The 17,823-nt window shown below is 41.9% G+C and overlaps 1 protein-coding gene across 1 annotated transcript in view; it reads left to right on the top strand.

Annotated features, from left to right (window-relative positions):
* Positions 1–7,951, top strand: part of SLC5A1 (solute carrier family 5 member 1) — a 57,024-nt gene extending 49,073 nt beyond the window's left edge. Inside the window, exons 13-15 of the mRNA XM_019754304.2 lie at positions 2,039–2,254; positions 4,251–4,356; positions 5,789–7,951. Coding sequence (XP_019609863.1) covers positions 2,039–2,254; positions 4,251–4,356; positions 5,789–6,006 — 540 coding nt within the window. The 3' untranslated portion in view covers positions 6,007–7,951. The remainder of the gene's footprint in view (positions 1–2,038; positions 2,255–4,250; positions 4,357–5,788) is intronic.
* Positions 7,952–17,823: the final 9,872 nt, after the last annotated feature.

Below are 17,823 nucleotides of genomic sequence, written 5' to 3'. Positions count from 1 at the left end.
CATCATTATGTGTCTCTCTTCATTCAACATTTGCCATTAGGAAGATAGTCCAGATTCGCTGGTGACACAAAACACAGTGTATAAACACCACTGAGAGATCAGAATGGAACCTGAAAGTGATATCTACAGGTTAGAGAAATGGGCATACAATGGGATAAGTTTCAGTAGGGATTGGCAGAGACTGGTTCACTGAGAGATTTCTAAAATACAAGTTGGGAACGGGGCCAGAAGCCCAGCTGGGTATTGCAGTGAGCCACAAGCAGATTCAGCAATGGCCCAGGGCTTTCAAAAAACAAGGCTAAGAAATAGGATAGACTGTAGATGTTCTCAACCAGGGGTGATTTTGCCCTCCCCTGGGGACATTTGACGATGTCTGGGAACATTTTTGATTGTTGATTTGGGGAATTTGGGTAATGCTACTGGGTGGAGCCCAGGAATGCTACTAAACATTCTGTAATATGCAAGACAGCCCTTCTCCCCCAACAAAGAATTATCCAGCCCAAACGTCACAATACGGAGGGTGAAAAACACTGATCTAGAATCTTCAGAGAGTAGCATGTAGACTGCAAAGTGATTGTCAGGAATGGTCAAGCACTGCATTTCCTGGGGGTCGGGGGTGGGGGGATAGCTCTAAGTCTTGAGCAAAATCTTAAAGTTGCTCAGATTTTAAGAGCTTCTCCATAATGAAGACTAAAGGAAAGGAAGAGGCTAATTGCCAAAAAAGAAGGACAGCCTTAGCAAGTTATAGTGATACTATTCACACAAACTCAAGTCAAGAAATAATCTTTTGACTGAATAAGTGCGTGGGGGATGAATGGGGAACACTCAGCTTTTCCTTTTTCTTTGTTCATTTATTCATCTAGCAGACACTTCCCGATGCCAGATATAGGGCCAGGCACTAGCAGCACAAAGGGAATTAATACTGGTTCCTTCCTTGGGCCAGCTCCCAGTTCAGATGGGGAGGCAGAGAAGTAAGTGCATGATGACACAGCAGTGTGGTCGGCGCTGGCATGGAGGTGTGTCCACAGTGCTGTGGCCACGGCCAGGAGGATGTGTCCACTCACTTCTGTCTGGGGAGGAGAGAGGACTTTCAAGTTAGAACAAGATTACCAAGAAGGGAAGAGCCTGTGCTCTACCAGGTAGAGCGAGTGACCTGTGCAAGACCTGGGACATGAACATAGATGACACATTGAAGAATGGCTGGTAATTTAGTGCACCAGGAATATCAAGTGTAGGGGTACTGATGGCTAACAAGGGAGCTATTCAGATCAGCCCTTGACAAAATCATGAAGGTTCTTTTTGGCCACCCTTTTATAAACTCACTCTACTTTGTCACTGGTCCTTTTAAAATGTGGCCTCTAGACTCAGACCCGGTCCTCTAGGTGAAGACTGACAAGAAAGAGAGAAAGAAAGAAAAAAAGAAGGAAGGAAGGAGCTTAAAAAATCCTGAGAAATTGTTCCCCAATGTTTCTAGTCTCTTAAAGTCTTCCATCGTTCTAATATGGAAACCCAAAATTTAGTATAAAAACACATAACCTAATTTTATGTTCTCAAATTAAAAACAGTGACTTTGGAGTTATAAAAGTTGCTGATGGAATAGTTCCTTTCTCCTCTATCCCCAAAAGATCCCATTTCTTTTTCTATGTCTTCGAGGAAGACAAATTACTTCACAAGTAGTTACTTTATACCTGAATGTGCCTAAATCGGAAGGGAATAGTAGCTGCAGGCAGAGAGATTCAAATTATTGTTACAGTTAAAAGGAATTTTTGCCATTAAGTCTCTGGGTTGATAGTCTAACAAGTTATTAGACACTTTACCCCATTCTATTATGAATCCTTATCTTCTGACCCAGGTAAAGTCACACCATTGACACACGATAGACATGACACCCATTGAAGGCCTGACATAACACTTCTAGTCATATATTGAACTCCAGGAGCTATCATTTCTCTCACCTTTATTCTTTTGCCTCTGTCCCTCAGGAGGGCACAGCTGTTTTTTGTGTTCGGCCTCATTAACCCTAAGTTTTCTTCCACAGGGAGCCTTTTGGGGACTGATCATAGGATTTCTGATCGGGGTGTCCCGTATGATTGCTGAGTTTGCTTTTGGAACCGGGAGCTGCATGGAGCCCAGCAACTGTCCCACGATTATCTGTGGTGTGCACTATCTGTACTTTGCCATCATCCTCTTTGTCATTTCTGTCATCATCATTGTGCTCATCTCCCTCTTCACCAAGCCCATTCCAGATGTGCATGTGAGTATCCATTTGGGACACCCATCCTGCCCTGGTCATGTTCATGCTGCAACACCCATCTTGGTTGTCCTTGGCCCGATTAGACATCTCACACTCATGTGACTAAAATAGGCCATACTTGCCCTTGGTGCCACGTAGGATACAGGATAGGAGGCTCCGAGTGCCAGCAGGGCAGTATCAAGCATGTGTCTTCTGCAGGAGTCCTCACAGCAGCCCACATTGAAGTCCAGGGGTGTGATGGGCCAGCCGCCACAAGTCGAGCAGTACCTGAATGGGGGAGTGGGAATGAATAAAAGACACTCATACAAATGCTAATGCGGCCGGTCTTCAGTGATCCTGAAGCTCCGAGTTTATTATTTTTCACTAATTTATACAGTTTGAGTACATGCAACTTATCAAAGAAAGTATGCATCACCTTAGCAACTGTAACTTTTTTTCTTTTACATAGAGGATACAAAATAACTAAAACTCCCAAAAGCAATTATCCTTATCAATTGCCTTGAAGTAGCCATCAGTCTTCTGTGTCCGGGAACTGGCCGCTCCCACCACATTCCTTAGCAGCCTGCAAGCACTCTCCAGGTGCAGGCAGAGATAATGCTTTAGGGGGTGGAAACAGGCTCAGAGTTTCCTGTAACCATGGCTCCCCACACAGGGGATATTTTCTGAGTCATGCTCCCCAAGTGACAGCTCACGTAAAAGGCAATGAGATCACATACCCTGGCTTAGATGCTCACGTCCGTAATAGGAACTTATATTTCTTGTAACAGTCTCATGGTCAGAATGTACAGGGATTTCAGGAAGGTGCATCCCTAGTTACAAAAATCACCACAGACAGGAAAATCTGAAGTATCATTTGCCCTTTATTTTTTCCCAATTAAGCATCTAAACAGTTGCCCATAGAAGTCAAAAAATTTCAAACAATATCAAAGTCCTCAAGACTTCAAAAATGGCAACTATTCTTATTTAGCTCTGCAAGTATTCTTATTTAGCTCTAGATGTCGCCCTTGGTTTAGGGTATATTCATTCACAGCCTTCCCAGTGCAGGTGAAGACCAACTATGGGCCATTTTTACCATAAGCAATATAGTCTGCTAATGCTGCAAATTGACATCCCGCCCTTTCCAGCTTTCCAAGGAACAGAGCTGAAGAGTTAACCCATGGTCATCATATTTGTCCATAGAGAAAGAGAAAGGGTTTTGTTAACCCATTACACACAGACCAATACAGGGACTTAAGAAATCCCTAAGAGACGTTCGACCTCATTGCTAAATTTTCAAAGCTGTGACCAACCTACGGTAAATGTCAAACAAAAACTGCTTTTATAGCAGCAGAACCACCATCATGTTTATTGGCCAACTCTGTCACAAAACTTCTTTGTGTTGTATTAATTGCTTCCTGATGTCTGTTTTGAATGGCAGCCCCAAACACATTTAGTTCCATGCATCCTCTTGGAGTAGAGAAAGCAAGGTAGTCACCAGAGAGGGCATGGCTGGGATGTACACACTGCATTGATTTTTAGACTTCAAATTTCTGGTGTCATGGCAACCGAGACTGTGCCTCCAGCTCTTCTCTGTTCTAAGTGGCTCCTTCTTCTACAAACTCTCCCCCATAATACAGTAAACACATATACAAAAATCTGATCTTACACTGCTGATCTGGACCAGTGGGTGTCTAGTCTTGTTTCAGAGCTCCAGTGCTAAAAGGAAAACATTCACTTATCATATGTAGCAAGAGTTCTTTCATTCAAAACATTTCTATATTCTAGGCAGCCTCTTAGCCTCAGACTATGCATATACCATAGGGGCTAATGTTCACATGTGTATGGTTTACATCTAAGTTCCTAACAGATTTAGATATAATGAGATGGATGGAAACTGTTCTCTATGTTCTTGTTGGTACTGAGAAACTACATTCCTTTTTCCTTCTTTGTTCTCCTAACTTCTCGGCCTCCGACACTGTTTGGATCCTTCTGCTAACCTGTGCTGCTTTCTCCACAGCTCTACCGCCTGTGTTGGAGCCTGCGCAACAGCAAAGAGGAACGTATTGACCTGGATGCAGGACAGGAGGACATCCAGGAAGCCCCAGAGGAGACCATTGAAATAGGTGATTTGTGACTCAGAGCCTATCCCTGAGCCCTAAAAATTTATTCCTACAACAGCTAGATCACTTTACTGAAGTGTTCACTAAATGCCTTCATCTAAGCTCAGACCTCTCTCCTAAAGGGAGTGGGGAGCAGGGTGGGGAGGGGGTGAGATGAATAAATGAGTTTTGGGATGTTCCCTCTGAAGCCTGGTCAAGGGGAGGAGAGAGGTACAGAATCATCACAACCCCCTCACCACTTATAGTTTACAGTGCTCAGTGATTAAGTGTGGGTGAGAAATGTGTCACCTTGACTTGAGTTGGGGCATGGCCAGCGACAAGGAAAGAATTCAAGGTCTTCTGACATAGCCTGTGAAAGCAGCTGGAACCAAAGCTATGGCCAAGTCTAGCATCCAAAACTAACATTAGGGGGATGGAGTAGAGGCTCTGGGATCTTATGTCTCATCGGTTTACCACATCAGATTTAGAAAATTGAATTTCTCTGGAAGTTCAGTGAGATACTGCTTACCTGATCATGGAGAAATGCTTTCCTCAACTTCTGTGTTGCAGCATTTTTTTCTCTATGTGGAGGATGGTGGTGGAGATGTGTAGTGTACAGAGGTGTGGGAGCTCAAAGTCATACGTTATTTGCCTGGTGCTGGGCTGAAGCTCTCATCATTCCATCTGAAGGGGAGCACAGACACATCAGAACAAGTTCTGAATCTGGCCATCAGGAATATCATAGAATCCTAGATCTAGAAAGGGCCCTAAGATCATTTGGTCTTGTCACCTCATTGTAGACTTGTAAATTGAGGTCCTGGAATGGAGAGGCTTTGCCTATGGTCCCAGCTCTGATACAGTCTGCTTTTGATCTCTAAAGACCTTTCAGTTCTGAAACCCGTGACTCCATAAGTGCTGGAAGGAGGCTGGAGCCACGGGCAGCTGACCATAGTGCTGAAAAGGCAGCCCCTTCCTGTTTTCCTGGAACTGTTCAGATCAATTCTTACCACATGGCTGAATATATTGTGAGGCCTTGGAATTTTCAGATGTAGCCTGTGAAATCCTGAGTCATGCATTTCTCATTGCTTTCCAGTAATGTAGCAAACAGATATGTTTATGTGTTTATGTGTCACAGCTCCCCGGCCCATGGTTAACGTGTGTCTCTCATAAACTATTATTGCCTGTTTGATTCTGACTGTTCTAAATAAAAAAACGTGGTTGCATTGGGCCGGATAGAGATAAAACGTAGGCTAGCTGATCAGAAGCATGTAAAATATGTCTCTTAACATCATCTTGTCATTAATTAAGTTCACTCAGATATTTTGTACCGTTTCCATTCCTGTAATGAAGAAGATTGGGAAATGTCTGCAGAATGGCAGATGTCCCCCTGGAAACCTTTTCTAGTCCCTCCTGCTTCTGTGTTCAACAATCCTTTTATGCCTTTCCCCTGATACAGAAGTTCCTGAGAAGAAAAGAGGATGCTTCAAGAAGGCCTATGACCTGTTTTGTGGCTTGGACCAGCAGAAGGGCCCCAAAATGACAAAGGAAGAGGAGGCCGCCATGAAGCTGAAATTGACAGACACCTCTGAGAAGCCTTTATGGCGGACAGTAGTGAACATCAATGGCATCATCCTGCTGGCGGTGGCCGTCTTCTGCCACGCTTATTTTGCCTGAGTCCTGCCTTTGGCTGGAGACTGCGCTCCTAAAGGCCAGACCCTTTACTCTGCCTCCCTTTAGTCTCATTCTGTCATGTAGGAGAACCAGGTGTAAATGTCGCCCAGCGGATAAATGTGTACATGTGTAATTACAGGATAGTTGGAGGAAAATCATTAATTTGTTGTTAACTTATGTATTTGAGGCCAGTGTGACACCGTTAGCTGTACATATTAGAGCTTCAGAAGAATAGTCGACTCATTCATGAGAAGGCAGACTAAGAAACAGAAGCCCCATGATGTCTGATGCCAGTTGGCAGAGTCAACGTGTTAACATTGCGACTCTTGACTATTATTTTGAGTTGTGTCCTTTTTGATTCTGGTCACTTTCCCTATCTGATCTTCCTCATCTCTCTCGATTTTTCTTTTTTAAGAAAAAAAATGTCACCGCTCATCATATCCCTGTCAAGTTCTTCCTGGCACAAGAAAGATCATTCTGATAAACTGATGAACACATTGAAGCTGAGAATGGGAGTTTGTTGGGGTCCCTGCCCTGGATGTTAGTTCTTTGAAGGAGATCCCCAGGGATACTAATACATACTTACCCCAAAGCTAGGGACCCAGGCACCAGCCTCAGGCCAGTGGAGAAAACAGATAATCTGGAGTTCAGGGGATTTTCTGGTCTTCATAAAAGTGTCCTTTGGGGGTTCCTCGTGTTTGGGATTTCACTCATTTTGACAGTTGCTGTGCCCAGAATGTCTTAGCCACTCTGCTATGTTTGTGGCCTGAATGAATGACGTAGCATTTATTTATAAACACTTGCTTTATTTTTGTGTAAACCTGGCCCGTGGCCAAGCTTTTCTTGTGGTGACACAAAGTACACCCTCTGGTGACTATTATGAATTGCAATGGATTTTCCAGAGGCCACTCTTCCTCATGGTATGGATGTTGGCACACAGGCTTAGAAGCCGACTGTGTTTCACATCAAAGAGCAAACGTGCCTCTTGGGGGGCATCTCTCATCTCGAAACAGCAGCCCTCTCCTGAAACACTGAGACAATTAGCCTGAGAGCCTCCTGTCCAGGAGTTCATGTGACCACAGCCCTTCCTCTTCTCAGGTGTCTAGATTGGTGATCATCCATTGACCAAGGTCAAGGTAGGTGGTTTCTGTTCCTGGTGGTAGCACTCAACACTTTTAGCTGAGAGAAGTGTATTTCTTGTTAAGCCTGTTTGTTTCCTAGGGATAAATTTTTAAAATTTAACTTAAATTTAAATAATTAAATTTAACTCTTTTAACTCCGCCTGTGAAATCCCAATGATATTGTAATATAATCTCACTGAAGTGAAGAAAAAGTCACAATGTTAATATTGACTGATTTCAGTTCTAGCTTAGAAAAGAGCTGAGACCTGGGGTTCTGTGGAGCTGAGAGTAGTTCCTGGATGGAAAAATGGCTCAACAGGTGAAGGAATGGCTTATTCTTGTGGAAGGAAGGAAACCCAGAGAACACTATGTGATGTGCCCTCATATTCCCCTTCAGCTAGGCAGAGAAGAGGGAAAAGTGGAGAATTTCACTTGGTTAGCGTTACTCAGCCTCCTCAGTTTTATATGGAGTTTGTGATATTTTTGAGCTTTGAGAGGATAAAGGGAGAGCATTGGAAGTTGGTGGAAGGAGTGGGCACAAAGTATCTAAATTGTTTTGCATTCTGTTTCTGGCTTTGCCAATGATTCACTTTGTATATTGTGGTAAATAATTTTGTCTCAACTGTGTATTTTTCTCTTTGAAAAATGGGGACCTTGGTGCTTATAGCATCTACTTACCTCCTCTGGGTGTGACAGAGTCACTTTGTGAAGAGGAGGGGAGATATATACATTGATGGATGCCATACAGATGTTATATTAAGCTTCATTTAGTCCCATACATTGAAATGTATTACTTTGATAAAAATAAACACATTGAAAAACTGTAACATCCAGATTTCCTGTTTTTAGAGATTTTAGACAAATACTGACCATGCCTGTGGTGAGCTTTAGTGGGCACAATATATGGACTAGGAAGCAAGAGCCAAGAGAGTTGAGAATAGAATATAGCCACTTGAACAAAATATAGTAAAGTTTGGAAATGATTTTAAAATCGCTAGTAAACATGAGGTGAGTAGCTCTACCTTTAATGCATAATGTCCTGTCAGAACAGACTGAGCCACTTGGGTAACCAGGGCCCAGTAAGTGATAAACTGTACTAGAATAATTGCAGGGGTGCAGGGAAGGGCAATTCTTTTCCTCAAATGGAAGATGGGTCCTTTGGGACAGAGTGATTGCTTATTAATGCTCAGTTTATAGAACTGAAAAAATCATGCCCTATCACACACACACACACACACACACACACACACACACACACACACACAAGAAAAATAAAGCTTCTTTAAATATGGATGACACTCAAAATGGAAAGCCTCACCCTGCAGAATGAGGTTGGTTCAGGGACGTTTGATTTACCTGGGAGCATTCATTACTTCTGTGTAGCTAAGCCAGGCATTAGTGTTTACTTAGAGAAATTTCTACCTTTGGAATGCACTGTGACCACTCTTTGCTAGTGCTGAAGTCACCATCTCCTAAAAGATGCACTGCAGCTTGTCCTGTGTCACAAAAGCAAATCTTGGGAGAAAAACACATATGGGTTCAGTTGGAGGAGAGAGGTTTCTTAACATTGACCTCCAACCCCACCCCAAGAAAACGCCTTCTAACCTTCTCATTGGATTTAGGCAAAGGGAACTGTTTGAATGAGGTTCTGTTGCCTTGGTAGGTTGGTGGGGATGGGATTAGGGGTGTGTGGATGAGGTTAATGGAGCAGCGTTGTTTGGTTCCGGAGGACTCAGAACCAATGTTGTTCAGTCCAAAAGCTCCGCATTGCACCCCTGGCTCAGTCAGCTTTTGTAGTCCTAAGAGCAACTCAAAGAACATGTGATTGGACACAATTCATCCCATGCCTGGAGAACTGGTGGCAAATGTCCACCTGCTAATGGGACCTTCTTTATACATAAGTGATGGCAGCATATACACATGCATTTCAGAATCAAACAGTGGCTTAGAACAGTGGTTGGTTTGCACATTACAGCTGTATCAGAAACCCTGGAGGACTCGCTAAAACAGAGGTTGTGGGGATCCACCCTCAGAGTTTCTCAATCAGTAGGTCTGGAATAGGGCCTGAAAATTTGCATTTCTAACAAGTTTACAGACCATGTTGATGCTGCTGATTTGGGGAGCACACTCTGAAAACAACTACTTAGAATTAACTCACAGAGGCTTCATTTCATCACCAAGGCAGACAGAACCAAGAGAACCTCTTTCCCAGGCCCTATTTTGAGACTTTTAGTGATGTCCCAGGACCAAAATTCTTTTCTGAAACCAAAGGTATGTAGGTATGGCCAAGGCACATTACAATGTCAAAGCACAGAAAAATCCCACCCTACTTACCTTTAGGACCCATCTGCTTAAGTCTGACTTCACCCCACTGAGATGTCCAATGCCTGACACTTTACCAGCTTGACTTCTATTTTAATTTGGTACTTATCATGTATCATAGTATACACTGGTCCTAAAAGTCAGTCTCATAGGTGGAATGCTTTGCAGATAGGGGTGAGGTGAGAGCAGAAAGCCCTAATATTTATTGGGCATCTTCTCTTGGCCAAAGCTTTTAAGCGATATGAAATGACCTCACCTAATCTTTACTCCAGTTCCATGAAGTCTGCATTACATTTAGAAGAAATCAAGGTTCAGAGATTCAGGGATGTACCCAAGATAAAGACCTTGGTATTCATGGTCTAGGGGTTGACAGTCCCTTCCCCCGGCCACATAATTTCTCAGAGCAGCCTTCCAACAGTGATACAATGTTTCTCCTTCAATTCCGAAGACCCTGGAATGGGGTGGGGTGTGGACAAGTGAGGAGACCGATATCTATTGAGCACCTATTTATTAATATGGAGAAGTGTTAGAAGTTTGTAACATTTGAATGTGTGAGTTAAGCATTCCTGTCTCTGTTTTCAGATGAGCAGTGAAGGTTCAGGGAAGTTGGTTGCTTTGCTCAAGGTGGGCCTGTCTCTAGAACCTGTACTCTTACTTTTGGTTTGGGTGGATATCTTCTCATGACCAAATAGTGATAGGAATACCTTTTCGGTCAAAGCAGCTTCTACTCTTCCATGAGGGCTCTTTCAAGACCCCCAGGATGTGGATAATGATGCTTTCTGGTTCTACTTCACCCCCAGGATGAGAGAAGGTGGTCCTTGTTTCCACAAGATGCAAAATTAGCTCTGTGTTATGGGCTTAATTGTGTCCTCCCCAATTCACTAATTGAAGTCTAACCCCCAATATCTCAGGATGTGGTTATATTTGGACATAGGGTCTTTAAAGAGGTAATTAAGTTAAAATAAGATTACTAGGGTGTTCTGTAATCCAATATGATGGGCGTCCTTATAAGAAAAGATTAGGACACAGACACACACAGAGGAAAGACTATGTGAAGGCACAGGGAGAAGACGGCCATCTGTAAGCCACGGAGCAAAACCTTAGAAGAAACCAACCTAACTGACACCTTGATCTTGGACTTCTAGCTTCCAGCACTGCAAGAAAATACATTTCTTCTGTTTAAGCCACCCAGTCTGTGGTGCTTTGTTACGGCAGCCTTAGCAAACTATTAATAATACAATCTGTAAGGGAGTTAGATCCTGTTCCTTGTTTTCTTAGATTCTCTATTTGTCTATTTGATATCCATTAACCACAGTGACAATTATATTAATATTTTTCTTATTTTCTTTATTCTTGATGCTCTGACAGCTGGGAGTCCTTGCGGACTGGGGGGGGGAAACTCCCCCTCCAATGGCTGGCTCTTTTTTATTGTTAGGAAAGGGCTTGTCTGGGAGCACATCTGTCATATACAAACCAACCAATCCAAAGCTATAGCCCCAACCACATCCTTATCTAACTTTCACACACCAAGCCGATATTTCCCCTGCCCTAAATCATCCCCAGGCCAGGTACCAGACAACTATAGATCACCTCAATACTCCCAAGCCCACCAGAATTATTCAAATCGACCAATTCCAAGCTGTTTACCCTGCCATGCCTTTCATTTCCTGAAGAAACCCCCATAAAGTCTGTGGCCTAAGCCTCCCCCTTGTTCCTTTCTGCCTCCTTACCAACACTGGCACTTTCCCCTGTGGCCCTGCATGGCATGTGTTAACCCCCTCTGTGGGACCTGTGAATATAATAAACTTCCTTTTAAACATGGTTCTTTTCTCTTGTGGCCGTACCAACTTCGTTACAGCACCCTCAACACCTACATTCTTACAATATGTTCCTTCCGCTTCTCATAGCCATCTCAAAAGTCTACAGGATGCCATCAGACAGGGTCTCGATCAGGTATCACACCACTGTTTTCTTAAAAGACCATCTGTCTCCTTCTCAACCTTTCTTCTGGCCCCTTCACCTTCTCTTGTCTTCTTTCTTTTTCTCCATTCTTCTCTCCTCAGTGGCCTGGTCCAGCCGTCTTACCACCTCCATTTTTCTACTCAGTGAACCTATCATCGCTAGTCTCTACCATCACTTTTCATCTCTTTCTGACCCCTCTTGAAGCCCATTAACTGGAGCCGCCAGGAACACACCTGTGGTCCCACAAATCTAGGTTGATTCAACTTGCTACAGCAAGGGAGAAAGTTAAGCAGAAATGTAGCTTCTCATCAAACAGGGAAAGAGTTAGGGTCATTAGGGATTTTTGAGGAATGGTGGAGTTTAGGGAAAATTTGCTTGAGGACATGTTTTGTTAGGCTTAAAATAAAGCAGAGTGTATGTAAAGGGGTTAACATCCAGTCTGGTATAAGAAGCAGACCTATGGTTCTTGTTATCATGGAAATTCCAAGTTAAGATAAATATGAAATGTTATGTCTGGAAACCCCTTATTTGAAGCTCTGCGCCTGGATTGGAAATTGAGGCTGCTTCTCTGTTATAGAACCACATGACTCAGAGCCTTCAGATATGAGTGAGACATTTCATTCTCACTGGCGTGGTTTCAAATAGCCAAGTTTCTTAGTCTATGATTTTAGAGAACAAGTTTTCAGCTCCATGTCCAGCTGTTTTTACAGGGTCATACTCCTTGCCTCTCATTCTTACACCCCAACTTTGACCACCCCAGGGCCAGCGTCCTGACTCCAGAGTTCTAGTTCTTAAATACTTCACTATACTGTCTACTCAAAAATATTGAAAAAGGAAATTTAACTTGCTGAAATAAAATACTTGAATGATGGGATACATAGCAGAACGGACAGAATTTAACTTAGTGGGTGGAAATATGGAGGCCAGAAATTATCCTAAAATGTACTAAGAAGAGGTAAAGTGCTGGCAACTGAAATAAAACTCAAAATACATAATCCAGGAAGTCCAACATCCATCTTATTGGAGCTCCAGACCAACAGTAAGCAGACATGAAGAGAGGAATGATACAAAGAATAGCAAGCAATTGATAACCAGAATATTCAAGGGATTCCTGTGAAGCAACAAGAAAAAGACAGGAGGAACTCATTAGGAAAAAATGGACAAAGGATAGAAAATGTCTTCAAAGGAAAGAAAATCAGGAACAGATCATAACATAGTGACATCAGAAAAATTGTGGTGTGGGCCTCTCCAAGCTCTCACCCCTGACAGAAACATTGAAAAATGAGTAGAAACTGTCAAAACCAGTTTTGTGAGAACTCTAGAAATCAGTCAAAAGTTTACAGCAACCAACCAAAGTGCTAAATCAAGAAGAAGTCACTACAAAATGGTGCCAATCCATGACTGTCAGCCTCTCCCTTGTGTGGTGGCCATGTTAAAGCAGCAGCAGTCATAGGGGTAGCCTGTGTTCCCCGTGTGGAACTATTTCCCTGGTTCTACAAGGCTTGGAGCAGATCATATTTACAAATTATTGTATATGCTTGTTCTAACCTGTCTGGGGGGTACATGAAGGATTAACATAAGATGCTCCTCCATGTTTCACCTAACTTTGAACTCAGATGGGAAAATCTTCTTGAAAACAATGCAAACCAAACTAACAAGCCTCAGACACCCAAGGCAAAAGATTACAGTCAAAACATACAATAGACCGCTTCAGGCAAAATCAGGGTAAAGTATCTTCGGGAAATTGGGACACCCCAAAGCAGTCATATATGCTTCAGAATTTAGAAAGTCATGTGCATGACCAGGCAAGACACATGCTCAGAAAAGACCTGAGAAGACCCTAAGCTTTCATGTGACCCCTAGGCTAAGTTCAACCCTGGGTAAGAGTTGAAGGAGGGCCCCAGAACACAGTCAATTTTCAAAGACTGGGAAAGCTCCTGGCATTCAAGGAAATCACAATCAAAACAGTATCTGAGGAACAGAGGAATGAAAGCTAAGGAACACAGGGTTCTATGATTACATCGACAAGGAATATGGTCTTTATAATAGTATTTTGAGATGGTCACTAAACAAATGGACTATGACAGCATTCAATGACCAATAAAAGAGCAAACTCCAGGGAAGGGGGAGAATATGATTTTCAGAGTTACAACAATATAATAGTCAAATGTCTAATTTTCGTAAAAAAAAATAAAATCCCAAGACATACAAATAAAGAGGAAAGTATGACCCATTCAAAGGGAAAGAAAATGGACAAAAACTGTCCCTGAGGAGGTCTGTCAATTGGAATTATAGATGAAAACTTTAAAATAACTGCCTTAAATACACTCAAAGAGGTAAGGAAAACATGGACAAATAAAAAACCCAAAGGAAATTATGAAAACAATGCATGAACAAAATGAGAACATCAATTAAGGGATAGAAATTTGTGGGGACAGAGTGTAGTTTCCAGGCTCTCGGCCTCACGTGGAAAGGTGCGGGCTCGGGTAGTAAATGACCATCAACTGTGATTGGATGGTCGTTGGCTGTGACTGGTTGGCTGTCGGCTGTAACCAGTTGGCCAACTGGCTGCTGAGGTAACTGCCGTGACGGCGTTGGTGGGTTGGCTGTTTGGCATGCAAAAAAGCGGACAGCGGATTGTGTGGATCCTGCTTCTTGTGTCTCGCCCAGTCACCAGCGAGAATATAGTGGTGTGACTCCCCTATCTATGACTCTGTGGGTGTTCCTTTTTGACCTCACCATATCCTATGTTCTTATGTGGGGAGCGGGAGCTGAGACCTCGCATGACACTCTGCATGACAAAATTATTAAAAGGAATCAAACAGATATTCTGGAGCCGAAAAGCACAATAGTCAAAATGGAAAATTCACTAAAGAGGTCCAACAGCAAATTTAAGTGGGCAGAAGATAGAATCAGTGAACTTGCATATAAGACAATTATTAACCAAATGTCAACTTTGAGGAAAAGAAAGAAAAAAAATGAAGAAAAGTGAACAGAAGAGGAAAAAATGACATCATTAAGATGGTGGAGTAGGAGACCCCAGCTTCCAATCCCCTCACAAAGATCAACAGATGCTTTGTTTGCATCTCATCCAGAGATCTGGACAGCTGAGACATGACAGCTAGGAACCAAAAAGAAAAGCAGGGGGCCTGGATGGCTCAGTTGGTTAGAGTGTGAGCTCTTAACAACAGGTTTGCCAGTTTGATTCCCACATGGGCCAGTGAGCTGTGTCCTCCACAACTAGATTGAAGACAATGAGCTGCCACTGAGCTGCTGGTGGGGTGGCCGCTTGCCAGTTCAATTCCCACATGGGATGGTGGGCTGCGCACCCTGCAACTAAGATTGAAAATGGCGACTGGACTTGGAACTGAGCTGTGCCCTCCACAACTAGATTGAAGGACAACGACTTGACTTGGAGCTCATGGGCCCTGGAAAAACACACTGTTTCCCAATATTCAACAATTAAAAAATGAAGAAGAAAAGCAGAGGTTACGAGTTGCAGCCACACTATGGCAACAACTGTGGTTTCCAGTGACCTGCTCTGCAGAGGATCCCAGCAGCTTTTAATGCTGAAGAAACGAATGACCAGCGCAGCTGCCTAAGGCCCCCTGCAGATTTTACCAGTTTTTGCCCCACAGGTATTCATATTAACTGATGACAGCCACTTTAATCCCTCCTGACTCCCTAACACCCAGCCCTCACCTACCACTGTTGGAGCCCAGGACCTGCAGTGACAGTAAGCCCAGTATTCTGTTACTGTGTAGGAGTGCAAGACACCAGCCTAGATCCTGGCAGCTGACCTCCACTACCATGTGTGCACTTGGGGTTAGCTCCTCTAGCTATGCACTTGCATGCTGCTGGCCTAATGCCCATCACCTGCCTCCATTGCCATGTGCACACCTGTGGCAAGATCCTGCAGCCACAGAAATGCATGCTGATAGTTAGGGCCCCCACAACTGATTGTGGGCCTGGATCCAGCTCTGTCTCCTGTTGCAGAAATGCACCACTGGGCTTACCTGCAGGTCGCCCCTCCAGCTGTGCACCAGCATGCCCCTAGCCTGACTCCTGGCACTGGCTTCCACTCCCTTGCTACTGTGGCAAGACCCAGCAGCCATGATAGAGTATGCCAGCAGCAAGGGCCCTTGCCGTTGCCAGTGTGCCTGTAGTTTTTACTTTTAATGTAAATGGATTAAATTTTATGATCAAAAGGCATAGAGTGGCTGAATGCATAAAAAACGAGACCCAACTGTATGCTGCCTATATGAGATTCACTCCGGCTTCAAGGAAAGATATAGGCTCAAAGTGAAGGGATGGAAAAAGATATTCCATGCAAATGGGAACACAAAGAAAGCAGAGGTAGCTATACTTATATCAGATAAATAGACTGTGTCAAAAATTGTAACAAGAATCAAAGAAGTTCATTATATAATGATAACGTGGTCAATTCATCAAGAGGATATAATGATTGTAAATATATATGTATCCAACATTGGAGGACCTAAATATGTACATTAAGCAAATACAAACAGATCTGAAGGAAGTAATAGACAAAAACACAATAATAGTAAAGGACTTTAATATCCCACTTTCGGTAATGGATAGATCATCTAGATCAGAAATCAATCAGGAAATGGACTTGAATAACACTTTAGACTGAATAGACATAACAGACATATACAGAACATTCTATCCAACAGCAGCAGAAAATACATTTTCTCAAGTGCATATGGAACATTCTCTAGGTTAGATCATATGTTAGGTCACAAAACAAGTTTCAGAAAATTTTAAAATATTGAAATTATACCAAGTATCTTTTCCAACTACATGAAGAAAATTGGAAAATTCACAAATGTGTGGAAATTAAACCATACATTCCTGAGCAACCAATGGGTCAAAGACGAAATCAAAAGGGACATCAAAAATATCTTGAAACAAATGAAAATGGAAACACAACATACAAAACTTATAGACTGCAGAAAAAGCAGTGCTATGTAAGTACATATGCTCTCCGCATTAACTGGAAAAACACAAATTTAAAAAATAAAATTGCTTCCCAGTCATCAAATTGGCAAACATTAATGAAGATTTATAATACCCTCTGTAATTAAGGATGTGAGTAAATAGGAACTTTCATACATACAGTGATGGTGAGACTATAAATTGGTGACTCCTTTTTGGAGCACAAATTTTTAAATTTTATCAAAGTATTAAATGTTCATACCCTTTGACTCAATGTTTTACTTATAGGAATCAATGATTAAAGAAAACAAAATTATCTAATGTGCCAAAAGGTGATTATACAGTATGTCAGTCAAGTATTGTTGAAAATAGAAAATAATTGAAAACAATGTGAATGTTTCTCAGTGGAAAAATGGTCAAATTATGGTAAATAATTATGTGGAATAATGTTCGACTATTAAAAAGAAGGAGGGAAACCTATATGCACTAATAGGCAAAAATCTCCAAGATAAATTTAACATGGAAAAGACAGTCATGGAACAACACATAAAGTAAGATTGCATTATGTAAAGATGTGTATGTTCTAGTTCATATATGTATGCAAATGACTAGAAAATTTACTTTAAGATAGGCTTTAAACTTAGTTATTCCTCTGAGAATTTAGTGGGAGCATATGGGAAAGATGAATTGTCATTGGAGAGTATTATATTTAATTCTATAGCATTTTCTGTTTGAATTTTCATGACAATATCATGGATAGGTGTGTCTTATGAAATTTATCAAAAACATTTTAATTTGTTGATTTACTTCTAAAATGGTGTGTTTTAAACCTATATATAATCCTACATAGAGACAACTGTCACTTAGAATGTCAAAATAACAGAAATAAAGACAGAGAAATACATATATTCAAGTGACAATGCCAATAAATAAATTAATGTTAATATCTAAAATTAGGTTGGGGTAATCGTTGCACAACTGTGACTATCCTAAAATACTCTGAATTGTACACTTTAAAAATGTGCATTTTATGGTATATGAATTATATTTTAATAAAGTAGTTTAAAAAAATCAGTGGCTTAATGTGCTAGCATTTAGGGGACAATGGCTTTAAGGCATAAGCTAATAATTCCCAGTGAATTTATAAAAATATTCACAATAGGCATTTCCAGCTCCCCTCCCCTCAACTATTAGAAATATATCTATTTTCTGAATTGAGATCGGTGATGTGAAGATGGGAAGAGAAGGTCACTGTTTTATAATGAGGAGGTTAATAGGTAAGACAGAAAAGGAGAGGCAGTTCTCCTAAGTTGAAATCTTTGGAAATAACAGAAATCAATTGTAAATAGGGCAATCTACTTGGTGAGATAGTTTTAAAAAAAGACCCAAATGCTCCTAGTTTATACACACATATGAAGTCAGTTCACTTTCTCTTTGTCTTTATTTTTTGACACAA

The sequence above is a fragment of the Rhinolophus sinicus genome, linkage group LG16 (assembly GCF_036562045.2).
Source record: "Rhinolophus sinicus isolate RSC01 linkage group LG16, ASM3656204v1, whole genome shotgun sequence".
Lineage (NCBI taxonomy): Eukaryota > Metazoa > Chordata > Mammalia > Chiroptera > Rhinolophidae > Rhinolophus > Rhinolophus sinicus.
Note: the sequence above shows the minus strand (reverse complement) of the source record. Positions and strands in the feature narration are given on the sequence as shown.